The 20,093-nt window shown below is 43.4% G+C and overlaps 1 protein-coding gene across 1 annotated transcript; it reads left to right on the top strand.

Annotated features, from left to right (window-relative positions):
• Positions 1-1,136: 1,136 nt before the first annotated feature.
• MYLIP (myosin regulatory light chain interacting protein) lies at positions 1,137-19,874 on the top strand. Its single transcript, XM_016205336.2, has 7 exons — positions 1,137-1,378; positions 2,513-2,703; positions 13,508-13,693; positions 14,951-15,148; positions 15,585-15,749; positions 16,583-17,003; positions 18,368-19,874. The coding sequence occupies exons 1-7, from the start codon at positions 1,292-1,294 to the stop codon at positions 18,455-18,457; spliced, it is 1,338 nt and encodes a 445-aa protein (XP_016060822.1). The 5' UTR covers positions 1,137-1,291; the 3' UTR covers positions 18,458-19,874.
• The last annotated feature ends 219 nt before the right edge of the window (positions 19,875-20,093 follow it).

Genomic DNA, 20,093 nt, shown 5'->3' with positions numbered 1-20,093 from the left:
CACCGACATTCTCTCTGCTGCTCTTGGCAGCAGTGCTGGAGGGTGGGAGGAAAGCAGGGCAGATATTGTGGTTTCCATTTTATTGTTAAAAACACTGAGCTTCAGAGAGATGAATTAAGTTTTCAAAGGGTCCAATGCTAAAACCCTCATCTGCTCTCTTTACCTTTAAATAAACCAATGAGCCAGGCTAAGCAATGTGTTGTCAGACAGGAAAAAACAGTGAGTTAAGAGTTTTAGACCTTTAATTATTCATAGCTACTACTGAGGCTATACCACCTGTTAGGTTCCGAGTTGAGTCCCTTACCTCTAAGGTGGGGATAACATCTGGTGGCCCAAGAGAAGGGCCTGGCAGCGCAGCAGGTGCTTAATTAATGTTGAATGAATGAATGAGAGAGAACGGGCAACCTGAGCGGCCTCAGCGCCCTGCAAGGTGCTCTGATTCCGCTCGACAGGTAAGCAGAAGGCGCCCGAGGGGCTGGTGGAGAAGCCCACTGGCCAACTGCAAAAACTTTTATGCTCAGGTTGTTTTTTTCAGGGGCGAAGTCTGAAATGAGGAACCACCATTCCGCCTTCCAACAACCTGCTGTGGCAAATCCCAGGGGGAAGCAGTTCTCCTTAGGCTTTGGGTTGCTCCCAATCCTTTCTGCTCTCACCTTTCAAGTGCGTTTTTGGAGAGACTCAAGGCTCCTTTAGAGGGGCGGCAGCCTGGAGGCGGCCCGTCATTGTCAGCTCCGGCCCTTTACAGAAGGCGCCCGGCCCGGGAGCCCGCGTTGCTCGCTCGCTCGCCCGGCGCAGCGTCGCCCAGCGGGCAGAGGCGGCGAGCGCGCTCGGGGCCTCCCTCCGCCCGCAGGACTCGGCGCCGCGAGCGGCCGCCTCCCCAGGCGGTCGGAGGAACTCCGCGGGAGCTGGGAGGTGAGACCGCGGCTGAGCGGGCGCCGCTATTGGCTGGCAGGGCGGCGGGGGCGGGGCGGAGCCGTCGTGATTGGCGGGGACCCCAGCCGGAGGGGGCGGGGCCGCTATATCAGAGGAGTCCCTGGCGCGGCGCAGGCAGTCGGGCGGCTGGAGTGCGGCGCCGCCGCGGAGACTGGGGAGCCGGGGAGCGGGCTGGCGGGCTGGCGCGGGGGTCGCGGGAGGGCGCGGCGGCCGTAGGACGCAGGGCAGGGGTCTGCCGGCCCGCAGCCTCCCGAGGGCCAGCCTCGCCGAGCCCGGACGTGGGTCTGATTGGTGGCGAGGCGGCCGCCCCGCGCACACCAAAGAAGAGGCGGCGGTAGCTGCAGCGGCGGCCCCAGCCATGCTGTGCTATGTGACGCGGCCGGACGCGGTGCTGATGGAGGTGGAGGTGGAAGCGAAAGCCAACGGCGAGGACTGCCTCAACCAGGTGAGGGTGAAGGGCCACGCGGGGACCGGGCCGGTCCTCCAGCGCGGAGGGGCCTCGTGGCGGCGCTGGGTGGCTCCGCTTGCCGGGGGCCGAGCGGAGCTGCGGCGGCCGCAGAGGGGGGAGCGCGGCCCGAGGCAGAGCGCCCTGGGCGCCCAGCTCTCGCCCCCGCCTCCCTGCGGGCGTGGGGCGCGCGGCCTCCATCCCTGCGCGCCGGGAGCGCGTGGTGGGGGGCGCGGAGCACGCGTGCGGTGACCCGCCGCCCAGCCGCCCAGCCCGGCGCTTTCCCAGAAGGCGGCTTCCCAGAACACCTGCTGCAGGTGTGTGCACGATGCCGCCGCCTGGTCCCCGCGGGGCCTGGCAGGAACACCTGCGTCTCCAGATGAGGTGGCTGGAGGCGATCGCAGGTCGCGGGTTGCTTGGCAGACAAGGCGGGCCCTTTTCTCTTGCTGCTTCTCAAACGGACCAGTCACTTGCATCTCCGGATTTGCGGGGGATGCGGGGACCCTGGGCTTTGGCCATCGGCTCCCCTGTCGCCTTGAAGCACGCGGCACTTCCTTAAGAGTGAGGAATGGTTCCAGGCAGTGGGCACTGGTATGGCAGACAGCAGATTTGATCTCGAGTGAAAAGCTGTGCCCTGAAACCCCCTGGACCTGAGAGGTTTGGAAGACCTCTTGTAAAGCTTAGCTGACACTTGTGGCGTGTTTCTTTCCCCCCTTTTTTTTTTTTTTCTTTTCTTTTGAGTCCAGATGGTTAAAATTGTCTAGATACTAAGCTGCCAAATCAGCTGTGTCAGTTGAGCAGGCGGAGGGAATTCTGGTGATTAGAGTAAGAAGGTAAATACCCCGAGATTACCCTCCGCAGCTTTTCTGGAAGGCTGTGTTTGAAGACTCCTTTTTCTTTCCTGCCATTGGCCATGCCCTAGATATTAAAGGAAGGACAAGCCTCTCTACTTCACCTAGTGGTTTAGCATCTCTGGAGCCTTAGAACTTTGTTCTTCCAGTTTACAATAGAAATTGTAACACAGTTGAACTTTGTAAAAAGCAGACAGGAATCTTAGACTCACATGGAGTCCTTGGGTTTGCTTTTACTACATGGACCATTTGCTCATCCATGCTGTATTCATTTTTGTTTTAGGTATGCAGGAGATTGGGAATTATAGAAGTTGATTATTTTGGACTGCAGTTTACGGGTAGCAAAGGTGAAAGTTTATGGCTAAATCTGAGAAACCGGATCTCCCAGCAGATGGATGGTCTAGCCCCTTACCGGCTTAAACTGAGAGTCAAGTTCTTCGTGGAGCCTCATCTCATTTTACAGGAGCAGACTAGGTAAAGTGATGCTAAAATAAACCAATGTCAAATAAACCTTTGGTTTCATTGAGAAAGAGTCATTGCACCTTCCCAGAGATGTTCATTCAAAGGCAAATTTGTTTGATAGAGAGTGAGTTGGATCGCAATGTAGAAGTTTTCTGTGGCACAGCCCTTTTATTGAGGTGAAGAGGGAGCTATATAGCTGGCCTGAGGTACATTTTCCAACTCTTCTTGTGGTTTTTCTTGTCTTTATACACAATGAGAGAGCAGGGCTGAATTCTTACAAACACTTGAGATTTGTGCCAGGAGAGACAGTCAGAGGGACAGAGAAAGACAGAGACTGACTTCCTGATAGCAGCATCTAATATCCAAGAGTAACCTCTGCCGCAGCAGTGTTACTATAGGTCAAGACTCTTCTAACAGAAAGCAGTAAACAGTTCCTCTTGGATTACTTAAACTTGGTCAACGTCTTTCTTCAACCTAGTGTCAGGTTACAATGTGTAGCAAAGAGCTCTGTCCGACTTAATGGAGAATTTTTAAAGTTTTGAAATTTCTTGAAATGTAAGGCAGTTCTTCTAAGGCCAGTGTAACCCAACTCCAGCCTACAGATATGTTACACATATTGTTGAGTTTAGATTGCTTACCTCTAGAAAACCAACCAGTCAGTGGTGGTAGACAACTGGAGCATGTGGTTTCTTTCAAACTGAAAATGTTTTCTCTCCTGGACTAACTGTAATACTTTTCTGAAGGATGAGCCAAACTAGGAACCAATGTTTAGTATTTATTGCTGAAATGCAAGAGACCTAAATCTTATAGTGACATGTCAAAAAGGAAAACTAATTCTAAATATGCCAAACTTTGGTCTAAGTCCTAATATTTTTCATAACCCTTTGGCTGGGAAATTTGCCATGCACATGAAAAATGTGAGTGTGAAAATTTTGAGTAATGATGAGTGACCAATATACTTTAAGAGTTTTTAACATGTCCTATTTCTGTTTGTTTACCCAAGGGCTGATAGAAACATATTGAAATACTTTTCATTTGAATTTGAAATCTCTGCATTGCCTTGTTACAGAGCTTTAAAGAGTGAGAGAAATGTTCAATTTTGTTTCTGAAGTAACCTGGTATATTGAATTCTTAGCGCTCCTAAAAATGTCTTGCAAAATATTCAAGTGACTGCATATGTAAGGATGTTTTAGCTGTCTATGTGAATCAGAGTGGTTCACACTTTTGTTTGTTTTTTCACTTAAAGCTGATTTGTGAAAACTTCCACTTTCACTTCAGTGTGATAACTGGTTGTCAAGTAAGAGGGAAAAATATATATAAAACACAACATATTGCTATTTTCATTGTGCACTTATATCATGATTTTGTAATCATTTCAGGGTCTCAGATGCAAATCTATTTTGATGACACAAATTAATTTTTTAAATCTGCAGAAGCTTGGAGGAGCGAAGACATCATTTAAACAGTGACTATAGTTATATATAATACATTTGTATAATGGATGCTTACAGACTAAATTTTACTATAAGACGGTCTTTACCTGTGCTTCTTATGATTGAGTTAACAGCTATTATCAAATCTGTTTTATCCATGAAAGAAATAGAGACAGTTTGTGAATTAGAACTGGAATCAAATTTCCTACTTTGTTGACTCAATTGACTTTGACTCTTGAGATTCATGTCTAATAGCATGTAAAGAAGCACATACCTAGTTAGATGAGGTAATTTTAATTGATTTTTGATCCTTTTGAAATCTTATTGAAAAAGTAGTGTGATCTAAGCTTTTGACTTACTTTTATAATGTTGGTGAATTTTAGTTGTTTTTGTGGGGTTGTCTGAAACACAGAATTGTAAGAAAATGCCTAAAGTTTATATAGCATTCTACCTTAGTAACTAGATAAAGTGATTTGTAATTAGCATTTGTACTTTTGTTATTGTTGTTGTTGTTAATACTCACCTGAGGATATTTTTGCCATTGATTTTTTTTTTTTTTTTTTTTTAGAGAGAGAGTGGAAGGGAGGGAGGAAGTAGGGAGAGAGTGTGAGAGAAACATTGATGTGGGATTGCTTGCCTACACCCCCCTCCCAACCAGGGTGGGGGATGGAATCTGCAACCCAGATACAGGCCCTTGACAAGGAATTGAACCTGCAACCCTCCGGTCCTTGGGCCAGTGCTCTAACCAATGAGGAAACTGGCCAGGGCTAGCATTTATACCTTTTAATTAGGATCAGACATTGTACTGGGTCCAGTTTAGTTACAATTAGCATTGTTTTTATGTGCATCATACTATAGAACAAAAATACTTATTTCCCCTAATGTTGTGTTAGCAAGATAAAGCTGGTTGATAAACTTTTCAATGTTTAATTATTCATGATAAAATATTTATATAAAATGACACAAAAAGAAAATAGATGTGTTCATGTAGTGAGTAAACTCAGCTTTACCAGTACAGTTATGAGAGGTGATTGTTTACTGTCTCCAAGTCAAGTCATAAGGGTGCATTTAGTGTACTGAAAGTGTCTGGACTGTTTATTAAGTGGTGCTGAAATACCGTGGCTGAGTTGTCCTCTGTGGGCAATTAAAGTAGGCTGCTCATATTAGAACAGGCCTAGCTGGGGGCCAGTAATATATTTGCATCAGATTAGGGAGGCTGCTGTGGGAATGACAAGCAGGAAAGCCTGTTTGTAATAGGAGGGTACTGGGGTCAAGGCAGAAGCCCTGCATTCTAGGTCCAGCTGTGCCACCAACTACCAGTGTATGCAGACTTCCAAGACTGAGCCAGCTCTTTTTCTCAATTGAAAGCCTGGGACAAGATTGTCTCTAAAACCTCTTCTAGCAATAGATTTTTTTCCTTTGCTTTCGCTTCCTCTCTATATGATTTTCCTCAATACATTTCCCTAAAGACAGAAAAAACCTATGAGATGTCAGCTTAGATTGGTACATAGAGTTAATTGGCCTCTGATTTGGCCTAATTTTAGATCTGGTTCTTTACCCAGATTCTTATGTTTGCTCTTGAATGGAGGTCTGGAAAGTAACCAGAGAGTCTTGTTTAGACTCAGCTGGCACATTTCAGAGATGGACACAGCAGGTATTTTCAGCAGATGTTTGCCATGCTATGGGTTCAAACTAAAAGTGAAACTAATGTATTCTGGAAGTAGGTCTGAAATAATAGTCTTTCACATTCTTGCCTTTCAAGGGCCCTTGGGTATTCACAGCAATTCAGACCAGATTTTGTCAACATCTTCAACAGCAGAGATTAGGGAATTATATGCTTCATCTTCAGAGATGTTAATTATACCATCCACTGCCAAGAAACTCTTTCTCCTGCGTTTGCCACATTTTAGAAGAGCTCTGTGGTCTTTGCTAGGGGCACTCCTGCTTAGGTTAAGACTAACCAACACCGGAATTCTCTTTTCCAAGTAACAACCCCAATACCTTCAACTAAACGTTCATGGAAATGCTGTAATCTTGACCCCTGAATTTCATCAAGATTTCAGTGATGAGGGACTTGCCTGCCCCTGGTTACATCTTGCCTTCCTTCAGACTTTAGCTCAGTCACCGCTCTCAGGAAAGCCATCTCTAGGCTTGTTCAGGAGACTGAACTCTCTCCCAAGACATTGTGTAACTTTCCTTTATAGCATTTAATGAGCGTATAATACTGTGGTTTACTGATGTGACAATTTGTTCATTGTCAGCTACTCTAATAATCTAAACTCCATGAAACAGGGAGCTGATCCACTCTGTATCCCCAGAGTCTAACAAGTGCCTGGTGCATAATATTCATTGAATCAACAAGTTAAGAACTTGGAAATAAATAAAAATCAGGCTAAATTATACTGATGATATACATTTTCTTGCAGAATTAAAGTGTTTTGCCAGTTTGCTTCTATAAACTGAAAAGTTTGAGACTATCTAAAAGAAATCTCACCATTAAAACATGTTTTGTAGTGATTATTGTCTTATGAATTTGCTCTGAGCTTAGCATTCTTTTGCTCCCTTCACCCCCTCCACCTCACCCTCAAGGCCATTTGTTCATTGGGCTGGTGCGTGCGTGCGTGTGTGTGTGTGTTAATGCCCAAACCCAAAATAGGCTCCTGGAAAGTAAAAATGGTAAAAACAGACTTGTATAATATTGCCAAAGAAAGTACTAATTCAGTTTCTAAATTCTAACTTCTCTCTTTTCCTTTGTGCTCAGAATACAGGATGTTTGTGTTATTATATGTTTATTTTAGCCACAGATCTTCCATCTGGGCACGTTTAGTCTCTTTATGAATCTCTGATACTTATATATTTGTATGAAATCTCCAAAAATATTGAGGAATCGATTTTTATGTAATCAAAATGAACTCTTAATTTTGACCACATAATTTTTAAATAAAATTTAAAGGTTTAGAGGGGACGTAGTGTCAGACTCGGGGTGACCAGTGGTGCATAGCTGCAGGGCACAGGCGTGTTTATCTTTAGTTGTATCCCACTGCAGCCTGGTGCCAGACTTCTCCGGACCTGCAGGCACTCCCCACTAATCTAGATGGTTAAGAAAGAGATTGTAGTTAACACTTGCAAACTGCAGGAATGTCTGGATTGTTTGACAAGGACTAGCAGGGTGAGTAATCATATTCTTTAGAAATGCAGATTTTATGCTAATATATTCTTCTGGTGTGGGTTGTAATCACTTTTGAAGTTGGGAATGTCTTCCATCACCAGGCGCCCTCCACCTCCATATCTTTTAACCTCTTGGAGCCCAAAGAGGAGCAAATTTATTAGTGATTCCCATTTTGCATTTTGGTCTTTGAGAAGGATTTCCTTCAGCCTGAATGGAGACTTGACTTGGTAATTATTTGCCTGTGACAGGTTACTCAGTTGCAAACCTTCCATGAAGTGTAGGTTTGATAGTTCATTTTAGGTATAGCTAGCTGTTCATTTGAATTCTGAATCTAGACCCTAAGGGATTTTCATTGGTATTTTTTTTCTCAATCTTTTATTATGAATATAATCTCTTATACTTTCAAGCATACAGATAAATTGAAGATTTTTTACAGTGAACACCCAATACTCCCACCTAAATTCTATCAACAGTTTGCTCTACTTGCCTTATCTCATTTTTATTTATTGATCCCTCCACCTGTCTATCAATGTTTTTGATGCTTTTCAAAATAAATTGGGTGTATACTTTCTTCTAAATATTTCAGTATGAATATCATTACCTAGACCTCAATATTTGTCTACAGTTCATTTTTTCTTTTGATATAAAATTTACATATGATGAAATGCATACATTCTAATTATACCATTTAATGAGTTTTTGACAAATGGATGTGCCTGTTTAAACAAAACCCTTATCAAGATTTAGAATATTACCATCACTCCAGAAAGTTTCCTCCTGCCCTTCTGCAGTGGGTCTCCACCCTCACCCCCCTCGCCCACCCACCCCCTTGCACAACCAAGGTGGTATGTTTTTCCAGCATAGGTTAGTTATGTTTCATGTAGGTGGAATCATGCGGTGCCCACACTTTTGTGTCTGCCTTCTAAGTCTTTTGCGTAGACAGGTGTTTTCATTTGAGTAAATACCTAAGACTGGAATATCTGGGTATAGAGGAGGCAATCGCTTAGTTTTATAAGTAATTGCCAGACCTTTTCCCAAAGCCTTGTACCGGTCTGCGCTTCCTCCAAGAACGTACGAGAGTCCAGTTCCTTCACACCCCTGCCAGCCTTCAGTTTGAATTTGTACGTCTCTTTTGGTTAGTAATGTAAACACTTTTTCATGTGCTTACTGGCCTTTTGTACATCTCTTTTTGTGAAGTATCCAAGTTATTTACCCATTTTTATTGAGTTCTTGTCTTTATTTTTGAGCTTTACAATTTCTTTACATATACCAGCTGTTTGTCAGATATGTGTTTTGTAAATACTGTATTTTCTCTGGTAGCTTACGTGTTTTCTTGATGTCTTTTGATGAGGAGAGGTTTTTAATTTTGGTAAAGTATAATTTATCCATTTTTTTCTTTTACAATTTTTGCTGACTGTGTCCTAAGAAACCTTTACCTACCCCCATGTCATGAAGATACTCTCCTCTGTTTCATTTTTAAAGCATTATGGTTATAGCTTTTATGTTTAGGCCTGTGATCCATCTTGAAATGATTTTTGTTTCCCTGGAATTTAAGATACAAAACAAAAAATTCTTACAGCAATTCTGTTTTGATTTGATGGTTTTAAAGTATAACTTGGCAGTCTTTGGTTTAAAATAAACTGATGGTGGTTACGTGACTCATTGGACTGAGGCAGGCATTCTGGTGATCTCAGTGGGGTTTTAACCAGGTGAGGGACAAACCAACCATCACTAACAGTTGGCCAGGTTAAGTCAGGTCTTTGTGGGGAGAAATACAGTTCAATTATTGGGACTAGAGAGTTTTTAAAAATAGCTGCTTATCCATTTTAAAGATGTTTTAGGTTAGTTGTTAGTTACTTAATTTTTGATATTAGTAGTACATGTGATATAGCTATCTTACATTTGTGTCACAAAAAGCTCTTTAAAATAATGTAACTGGAAGGATACCTGGAGGGCAGTAATTGAGAGTAACCATCCATGATGAGCAGATAGACAACTCCCAATTGGTTTGCAGAAAGATCTACTTTGATTTGTAGGTAGTTTTTTTTATGAGTCAAGCCAGTGTTTAGAGGAAAGTTCTCTGATTACATTTCATAAAAGATAAATGACTTAATTCCTTAAAGCTACAGAAAGAAATTAATTTTTAGATCATAAGAAATTTGAAGTACTTTGAAACAAAAATGTATTAAGAATATGTCATTATTTTATTTAATTAAAATTTGGCATATCCTTATTAACTTTGTCTTTTTAATCTTCCATAATGCTACAGTAAGTATGAATTCATTTGTACCCATGATGCAAAGATGTAAGTTAGCCAGAATGTTTCACTTTGGCCCCTAAAATGTGATCTATATATTGAAGATACCCATTTTCTTAGTAACTGGATAAAACTTAAAGAATCATTAATTTTAAGGTGTTAACCAAGAGAATGTTTAGAAAACACACTTTGAGCTTATGTCTATGGGACATATTCACAGACATTTGCTTAAGACCAAGAAAATAGTTTTTTTCCAAGGCTTGCTTTCTGTTTGTGATTCTAGCATGTAGCCTAAGTTGAATCAGATATGTTAACCACTTTTGATCTTTACTAAAAAGATAAAAACAATTCACTGCAGACTTGACTTCTTTGACCACATCTGCTTGTTATTGATATTATCGGTAACCTTTCACCTACTTTACAAAAAAGGGAAGGGGGAAATCCATGAGTCAGACAGTTACAGGCAGGCCAGATGGTTCGAGATAAAATAGTTGGACAAAGTACTTGAATCAAAGCCATCCCTAACTATTGAGCCATCACTGGGTCCTTGTTGGATACACGTCCCTGAGCTCTGCCATCCTCCCTCTGGGAAAGAGCACAGAGCACATTAAATAGAGCCTGCTGATGGCTTGTCACAGCTGGTGACCTTTGCTGTCACTGTTCCATTGTGCTGTTCTGGAGAGCATGAAGTGGTCACCAAAAAGCCAGTTTGTGGCCGGAGTTATTTTGGTAGGATGTGTTTCTTCACACTAACGGGCTCTAAGTTTCATCTAAGGAGGAACAATCAGACTTGTTCACCCTGTAACCCCAGTGCAGGACTTGGCACAGAGGGAGTGCACGGCAAATATTTGTTGACTTGAAATGAAAAGGTTGCTTTGTAGCCATGAAACTGAAAAATGCAGGCAGGGCCCTATCAGAAAGTTTGTGTCAATGGTAAGGAGGCGAGTTCTGCTTACAGGGTAATGATTGCAGTCCAGCCTAGAATGTGGAGTATGTGGCAAAGGCCACTTGTCCTCTGTCCCCCCCCCTTTTTTTTTTTTTTTTTTAATATATCTTTATTGATTTCAGAGAGAGGAAAGGAGAGGGAGATACAGAGATAGAAACATCAATGATGAGAGGGTCATTGATCAAGCCCGCAACCCGGGCATGCGCCCTGACCGGGAATCGAACCCTGATCGCCTGGATCCTAGGTCAACGCTCAACCGCTGAGCCACGCCCGGCTGGGCACTGTCCCCTTTTTTAATTCTGACCCACAGGCTTTGAAGGGATCAGCATTACTCTTGGGTCGCTGACCACCTGTTAATATTTTGTTCCTGCTGCTTTGCCTTTGGTTTTGGCAGCTGTCTCTTCAGAAGTAGCCATGCATAGTTTGGAAAAAGAAATTGGATCGATTTTGAAGCTCCTTTGCAAGCTGTACTTGCTCTTTAGTAAAGCAGAAACTAGGCTCTAGCTTGATACTTGGTAAATAACTTCAAAGACACTGTCCCGTAAGTGGTAATTAAGTAGATAAGAGTTAGCTTGTGGTGATACCCTTACAACCTTTCAGCACATCATTTCTTCTTTAACGGAGGCATATATTCAGATCTCGTTTTCTCCTCTCACGCCCCCTGATGAATACAGGAACCAGAGGTGCATTAACCGCGGTGAAGTTTACTGAATGGTCGTCTAAAGAGCCTTTACAGGGCCGAAGCAGTGTGTGACACCCACATTTTATGGGGATGGTGGGCCTCGGTCCTCAGACAGCTGTTTTAAAGCCAGTTATTTTTGTGGTTATTTCTTTGCCCCAGTAGGGACCCCCTTCTCAGTTTAGCAGTATGTCAGAAATACTTTAAAGACTAGCAGATGTTTGGGTTAATAAAAACCAGGCTTATCTTTTTTCATTGCTATTATGCATTCTTACTGTGATTTCTTCACAGGGACTTTGAGTAAAGGAAAAAACCTGTAGTATTTGGCAGAGCCTGATCATTTTAAACATTTCTCTGTCATTATAGAAGGCACGAAACATTAAATTTAAACAGCTCTTGAAGGGAGATTAATGGCTCTTGTCAGCCTGACAAGACTCTCAATAGAGCCCCTCCTTGTATTTCTAGCCTCACTTTCTCCTTCCGTTTCTCACGTGCCTTATTGTCCCCTCTACCTGCAACGTCAACACAGACTAGTATATGAATAAAAGCAGTGTTGTTGAGGACTGGAATGGAGGATCCGGCTGAAGTGGGGAGCTGATCTTCGAGCTCCTTTCAGAATAGTGTTTAGAGCTGTACCAGTGGTTGTAACTTATTGGTTAATGGAAGGAATATTGTGTCATTTAAGCTTTTTTTTAAAAATATATATTATCTTTATTGATTTCAGAGAGAGGAAGGGAAGGAGAGAGAGAGAAACATCAATGATGAAAGTGGTCATTGATCAGCTACCTCCTTACCCTGACTGGGGATCTAGCCCGCAACCTGGGCATGTGCCCTGACCGGAGATCAAACCGGGATCTCCTGGATCCTAGGTCGATGCTCAACTGCTGAGCCACGCCCAGCTGGGCTCATTTAAGCATGTTTGAGAGGCTATAACAAGTCATCAAAGAAAAGTTATACCTACACATTTGCTAAATTTGATAACCTAGGCCAGTCTGTCTGCGGACATTCATATGCTCTCTGGAGAATCTTGGGCAATGCAGATTGGCAGGCAACAATACCTGAAGTTTTCCAGGAGTTTCTGAGTAAGGCAGACCTTTTAGTAAATGTAGAATATACTAGTATATACAATTAGGGCAGGTCAAATGGAATGAAACAAAAGTGGGAATGCATATAAACTAATTACTGACAGTATACAGTTTTACTTATGCTTACGGAGCTCTCTGTTATTAGAGGCACTTAAGAAGTTAGAATATGTCAGATACCATAATAGAGGAATCAACAGTTTGTGTGCGATGTAGATGAAAGGGCAGCTAAGTGAGGGGTCAGAAAGAATGGCCTTCAGGACAGAGGGAGCAGTGAGACCAGCCACAGGGGCATGAACGTGCTGGTTTTATTCAGGGAGAGGAATTGTCCCTTTCCCTGGGCATAGGGGCTGGAGGGGATGACAGGAGATATGCTAGAAAGGTGGGTGCCAGAGGGTGGAGAAGCCTGGGTCCATGCTGACGGCGTGCTTTTTCAGAAACAGTGGGATCCCTTGCAGGATTCTAGCAGAGAAATGGCAAGTATGGACCAGAAGCAAGCAGCTGGGAAAGTGGATCAGCACAGAGTCTGGCAGAGAGATCAGCTTAGAGGATATTATAAAGCCTCTGACAGTTTGGAGGTATAAGAAGGGTAGAGGAGGTAAACGTGGGAAGAATAGAGCTGGATTGAAAGGGTTTTCAGAAATAGAAAGTAGGTGGAAATAAGATGAATTGTCAAAAGTGAGTTTATTGGGGAAAATAAGAAATCAGACTGCGGTTTCCACTGAGAGAAAAAGCAGGCTTGGGAAGGCGGACAGTGAGCTTGGTTTTGAATGAGCTAAACTGGGATACTGGAAAGTATCCCAGTGGAGAAAGCTACAGGTAACTGAACATTCGAATCCGATTCCTGGGAGAGAAGTTTGGGCTGAAAGTAGAGATTTGAGGGTCATTTGAATAAAGGTGAGGATCTTAAGATACCAGTTCTATATCAAGATAAAGTTTTTTCCGATTCCAGTAATTTCAAAAATTATAATGCAGAAACTTGGGTGTAATTATCTCACATTTTGTAACTTGACTGTTACTGAACTTAGATTTGTTTTTGTCTGGGTTATACATTTTATTCCAGAGAAACTTAGTCTTTAGACTTATTTTGCCTGAATACTCGTAATTAAAAAGTTTCTTTAATGTAAGCATTTTAAGGGTGGCTTTTTAAATTGCTGTTTTCCTTAAAAGGGATTGTGAAAGTGCTAAGCAGGTTGAGTTTGATATCACAGTAGTTCCCAGCGTAACCTGATTCTTGCATTGCTTCGTAGGCATATCTTTTTCTTGCATATCAAGGAGGCCCTCTTGGCCGGCCACCTCCAGTGCTCCCCAGAGCAGGCCATGGAGCTCAGCGCCCTCCTGGCCCAGACCAAGTTTGGAGACTACAACCAGAACACCGCCAAGTACAGCTACGAGGAGCTGTGTGCAAAGGAGCTCTCCAATGCAGCCTTGAACAGGTGAGCCTGCAGTTAAGGCTGATGTTTATACCCACTGACCTAGCAAATTTATAGGAATTTCCAGAAGAAAATGAATCTATGGTATATATAGATAATTTGTGAGGTTAAGACTAGGCCATTGCCCAGTTTAACCAGTTATCTTCAAAAGATTCTTAGCCTTGCCTTTGAGAAACCTATAAACACAACACATAATCTACACAAATAAATGCCCTTATATGAAATGCTGTATAACAGGAGTTTTAAAAATCTCTGACCTTTTAAGGTTACAAATCTTCTAAATTTCAAAGCCTATCATGTATACTGGAATGTTCTTTATCCCAGTGAGGATTAAACCAAGAAACCTAACATACGTGTCTTAGCTACCTATTCTTTAAGTAATAAGTTACCCCGAAACTTAGTGGCTTAAAACAACAGACATTATCCCACAGTTCTGTGGGTCAGGAATCTGGTCGTGGCTGGCTGGGTTCTCAGGCTCAAGATCTCTCACAAGGCTGCTGTCAAGCTGTTGGAGGAGGGAGGGATCCACTTCCAGGCTAACTCATGTGGCTCATTGGCAGGCCTTGTCCCCGCACCACTTGGGCCTCTCCATGGGGTTTCTTCATTATGGGGTAGCTGGCTTCACCCAGGACAAGCAGTCCAAGTCAGACAGAGCAAGAGAGAACACCACGATGGAAGTCACAATCTTTTTATGACTTAATTTCAGAAGCGAGTGACATCCCATCACTTCTGCCTTCTTCTGCTCATTAGAAGCAAGTCATTAATCCAGCCCCACTCAAGTGAAGGACATTTCCAAGGATGAGAGCAGCAGGTGGAGTAGATTAGAGGACGCCCACCACAATAGATAAAATAAATCCTGCATTTTTTTTCAGTTACAAACAGGCTAATCAATCCCTTATAGTGCTGTTTTAATGAAATTTACAAAGTAAATGTAGACAAATACATGAGAAATTCCTACATATAAATTTCTTATATGTATTTTTAAAGATTTTCATCATTCTTCCAATTCACCCTCTTCCAGCATCCCCAAAGTCTTTCTACTGACTATTTAATAGTCGAGATTTTGATTGGTGTCTTAGAAGTATTTTACAGTAAGTTTGCTAAATAAGTGAAACAGCAGTAATATATAGCTTTAAGTTATTGTGATTCATAAATGACAGTGTCAGTGGAATTCACTAGTGAAAATGATAAAGATTTCTCGCTAAAGGCTGCATACGTTAATCTCTCTTTACACCTCTTTGTCCTCTTGGTGTCCTCCAGCATTATCACAAAACATAAGGAGCTGGAGGGGACCAGCCAGGCCTCGGCTGAATACCAAGTCCTGCAGATCGTCTCGGCCATGGAAAACTACGGCATAGAATGGCACTCTGTGAGGGACAGCGAAGGGCAGAAGCTCCTCATTGGGGTTGGACCTGAAGGAATCTCAATTTGTAAAGATGACTTTAGCCCAATTAATAGGTAACCCAAGTCTTAAATTTTTTTAAACCTCCGTATGTGTGTTGGTTCATTCGTAGCTCTAGCCGTGGAAATAGGCAGTCACCCTTTCAGTGCAGCGTTCCATTTTGGCGCACCCATTCCTTGTATTCAGGCTTTAATCGTTTCTTTTTTTAAAATACTAAAGTGAATCGATGTGGCAGGCTTACTGTTTCTTCAAATAAGTCATTCACTGATATAAAAACCCCTTTTTCACACACACACACACACACACACACACACACCCCAAAACTTGCTCCGCCCCTCTCCGTGGACCCGCAGTTGCTTTTCAGTGGGCCCTCTTATCTAGGAAGCCAGGTGCTTGGAGGAGCATCTGGTTCTCTCGCCGGGTCCTGAGCACATGAGAATCTCCTAAAGCTGCCCTCGGCTGGGCGTGCTCACTGTTCTCTCTGTCTTTCAGGATAGCGTACCCCGTAGTGCAGATGGCTACCCAGTCCGGGAAGAATGTGTACTTGACCGTGACCAAGGAGTCTGGGAACAGCATCGTGCTCCTGTTTAAGATGATCAGCACCAGGGCCGCCAGCGGCCTCTACCGAGCAATCACGGAGACGCATGCTTTCTACAGGCACGTACCGCTGGTAACGGCAGTGTCCACCCTCAGCTCTAAGGTTTTCAGGTGACGAGAGGCTCCCACACTTTCCGGTGGTGTTGCGTCAGTAAATCCTGTAGCGAAGTAAAGAAAAAAGCGCTTTGAACACTTCACTTCTGCTGTAGCAGTGGGGTCCTTAGCAACGTCATCACGCTTTTGCCGCAGAAAGGGCATACATACGGGCTGCACAGAAACCGTCCCAGCTTACCCCTCCCCGCCTCCCCACAGCACCTCCTCCCCCTGGTGGTGCTGCCTTTTGCCCTTTCCAAGCAGGATGACCTCAGTCCTCTCTCCTTTCTGGCAGAGCTGCTCTCCTGAATCCTCACTACATTGTCTAAGGGTTTTTTAATAACAGTTTCGATACTCTCGTTTAAAGTAGAGTTGTGGTTTCGTGCAAATATTTGGAAAATTAAAGCTAAGAAATTTAATTGGCAGGCAGTTGGACCTTTTTTATGCTAAAATAGACACACAAATTATGGAACAGAGTGGAAAGTTCGTAGAAATTTTTAACATAAAACCAACACTCCAAAGAAAAATGCCCTTTTTCGTGCTACAGGCTGCTTTGGTCTATCACTCATGTCCTTGCAGGTGGAGGGGACATTCACTGTCCCTGACGTTCATGGCTGCTTTATCAGAGAATCATTGAAATCCTTAACACGAGAAACTGGAGGAATATGCTTTCAGGATTGCAAATAGGAATATAAATGTCTGCTGACGCATATATTCCTACCACAGCAGTGTTTGACCGTCCAGATCTCAGGAATGGCAGGCTTGTCAGTGCTAAGGAGGCTGTTCCCTCTCCCCTGTAGGTGTGACACGGTGACCAGTGCCGTCATGATGCAGTATAGTCGAGACTTGAAGGGCCACTTGGCATCTCTGTTTCTGAATGAGAACATTAACCTGGGCAAGAAGTATGTCTTCGATATTAAGAGAACGTCGAAGGAGGTGTATGACCACGCCAGGAGGGCTCTGTACAATGCCGGCGTGGTGGACCTGGTCTCCAGGAGCGAGCACAGCCCCCCACGCTCTCCCCTGAAGTCCTCGGAGAGCAGCATGAACTGCAGCAGCTGCGAGGGCCTCAGCTGTCAGCAGACCCGGGTGCTGCAGGAGAAGCTGCGCAAGCTGAAGGAGGCCATGCTGTGCATGCTGTGCTGCGAGGAGGAGATCAACTCGGCCTTCTGCCCCTGCGGCCACACCGTGTGCTGTGAGAGCTGCGCCGCCCAGCTCCAGGTGAGGGTCCGCTGGCTGCTCCCCGGCAGCCTCACACCCCTCCAGGTCCTAGTGAGCTCCTGCCACCTGCCAGGTGCCGGCTCACTAGTGCACAAACTGGGAATGTCCACCTGCACCTGGAAGGGTCTTTGTATTCGGTGACTTGAAAGGTGTTGCTCTTTCAAAACATTTTGGATTAGGGTACTATTTTCAACAATGTAATTACTCTAAACCCTAGGCTTTTCTCAGGTGCTGGAAGCAAGGCTCAGATTCACAAGGTGAGGGCCTGATTAGTGGCTCAGCCAAGGGCTGGAGTCCCGGCCTTCGAGAGTGGTCCAGGACTTCCTCTTCCATGTCACGTTGCCTCCCATTTGCTGATACTTGAAATGGTGGTCTTTACTTAAAATATTTGGGAAAGAACACTTAGAGTTTTGGATTATAGTTAACTCTCAATCACCCACAGGTTGTTTACTCTGTGATTATTTATAATTAATTTCTTCTTATTACTGCATTTGCCTCTAGGGGCATCTTGGAGTGGCTCTTACTTAGCAAGGCAAACTAATTTTAGTATTAATACGAAAAATAAGAGCAACACATATATAGTATTTTTTTCCTTTCTTGCATCTTACATTTCCTCTTAGGATATTTTTTTAAATCCTTTTTCATTTCCCAGGACCATTTGCTAAATTTTGCTATGGTTTTATATAAAACTTGCCCTAAATAACATCTGGACCTTCTGAAAGTGCTCATTTCAGGGCTGTTTTGAGAGCTACATAATCAGCCAACAGAATGCCTGTGTCCTTAAGTAGATCATGCTACTGTGACAAGTTGTTTCCCCAGGAGTGGTCCTGGAATTGTCTTTTTCCGCCCTTGTTCCTAAGGCCCCTTTGTGGCTGAGGAAGGGCCGTGCTTACTGAGAAGCCCGCCAGCCCCAATTACTGCAGCCTGGGACTAGGAGCAGAGCCACACCGCTGGCCACGTGGCATCGAGCCAGTGAGGCTGGCCGGCATCAGCCCCGGGGCAGCACAGCCTCGGGAGAGCCCCCTGCATCGAGGCATCGCCATCTGCCCGTGTGAGGACGGCAGCCTCCTCGTGCAGCAAGAAGTCTTTGGGAGCCGCTTTACTCTTTGTGCCTTGTTCAGGGCTAGACAGAAAGCCCCATTCATTTCCTTCAGTTTACCCTTTTTCATAATATTTGTTTTGAATCCCTTGTAAAGTATAAACTTCCAGACTGGTTGGAAAGCAAAGATTTCTACCAGCTGAAAGTTAGAAATAATTGTGACCACAGCTTATTTAGAAAACAGAATGTCATGTGTGCCACAGGCGAATACTGCAGATACAGACTGAAGGCGTCTTAACAGGTTCTGTTGGCTTCTCTTTTGCAGTCGTGTCCTGTGTGCAGGTCTCGGGTGGAACACGTCCAGCACGTCTATCTCCCCACCCACACCAGTCTTCTCAACCTAGCGGTCATCTGATCTGCGTGCACCTACCCGACAGGCCGCTTCCATGAACTGCACTATCGTAAACTGAGAGTGGGAGATTGTGGAGAAAATAAATCCTCCGGCACCCATCTGCCATGCCACGTTAGAAAGATTGCAGCACCCCTCACCCCCAGAACATGCCATCAGCACCTCCAGTGGTGGGAGCCAGGGAGAGCTCGGACATGGACGCATTCCTCGGACTTTCATTCTTTTTATGATTAAGTAAAGGGATAAGTAAAATCTCTGATGTCATTAGGTGGCAACATAGCCAAAACGTGGGTACCTTTTAGGAAGTGATGTTGTAAGTCTCTTAATGTATCTCAAGGTAAGTTTCCTACCTGCAGCCAATTTTGTACGAATTGGTTTTAAGTATTTGCTTGGTTTTTGTTTTGTTTCTGTTTTCTGGTATGGTTACAGAGCTCTGAACATTCTTAATAGGAAAATTTTTCTTAAAGAAGTATCATTTTAATGTCATTTCTGTTTTGATAACTTGTTCAAGAATGATTGGAAGGCAAACGGATTTAAAAATTAATTCTGTGACCGTTAAAAAGTTGACAACCAAGTTGTCAGATTTAAACCAGGCTGGCTAGTGGGAAACAGATGACTCAGTGTAGGTGGCTTCCTGTCCCTTTCCCACTCCTCTCCTTACCCCCAAGCCTTTCAATTGTAAAATGGTACCAGTTTGGTTAAAAAATTTCAGTGGAGTAATCAGCACTCCTTGGGCCTCTTGAGTAGGTGAGATATTTTATTATTGAAAAGGGAGCACGTTCCTTGGGAAGAGAGGAAGCTTCATGGTGTACACAGAAGGGTGGTTCTTCGGTTCTCCCAAGCACTCTGCCCCAGCTTCACCCAAGGGGCTGCTTCTGCTTGAGCCGTCAAGCCTTTTACAGCCTTATCATAGGTATCTAGATATTGTATGTATGCTTTTTTTTTTTTTTTGTAAATGCTTACGTATTAACTTGTGGTTGTCCCCTCTATCTGTAGTAGAGGGGTTTCAGGTTCTTTGCTTCTATATTCTTACTCATGTTTCCTCTTCCACTTGGGCATTTTGGACGTTGGTCAGCTCGTAGGTTTTCTAGGACACCGGGAAACCTAGATGACCATGTTGGGTGCAATACTAGCTGAGTTAAAGCTAGAAAGCTACACTGTCACTTTACTGAGATTTCTGAGTATACTTTTCATATTGCCTTAATGTAGCAGTAATGTGTTTATGCATTTGTTTCTTTGCACAGACATTTTGTCAAATATTAAAACTCTACTTTTTTATGGCACATATTAGCATATAAGCCTTTATTCCAAAAGGTATTTATTTTTTCACTTGTAAAAAAATAATGTTTCCACATAAAGAACTGTTATATCCTAAGAGGACTTCTGTCTTTTATATTCAGGATAATAAAGACTTTAAAGCAAATGTGGGTGTTTGTAGCATCACAGTTATTTTAATTTAAGCCAATTTAACTTATTTAAAAGATAAGAGCATGATAATATCAATAGTTGGTATCTAATTTGGCCCTATATGGAAAATTTGAAAATGTTTCAGGTATTGGCCCTAATCGAGGAGAACATCCAGTTATTCACTCTTTTATGGTTATAGGATTGAAATGTAAGTCAAAATGGGGTAATATTTATA

Source organism: Miniopterus natalensis, chromosome 9, assembly GCF_054644295.1.
Source record: "Miniopterus natalensis isolate mMinNat1 chromosome 9, mMinNat1.hap1, whole genome shotgun sequence".
NCBI lineage: Eukaryota > Metazoa > Chordata > Mammalia > Chiroptera > Miniopteridae > Miniopterus > Miniopterus natalensis.
Note: the sequence above shows the minus strand (reverse complement) of the source record. Positions and strands in the feature narration are given on the sequence as shown.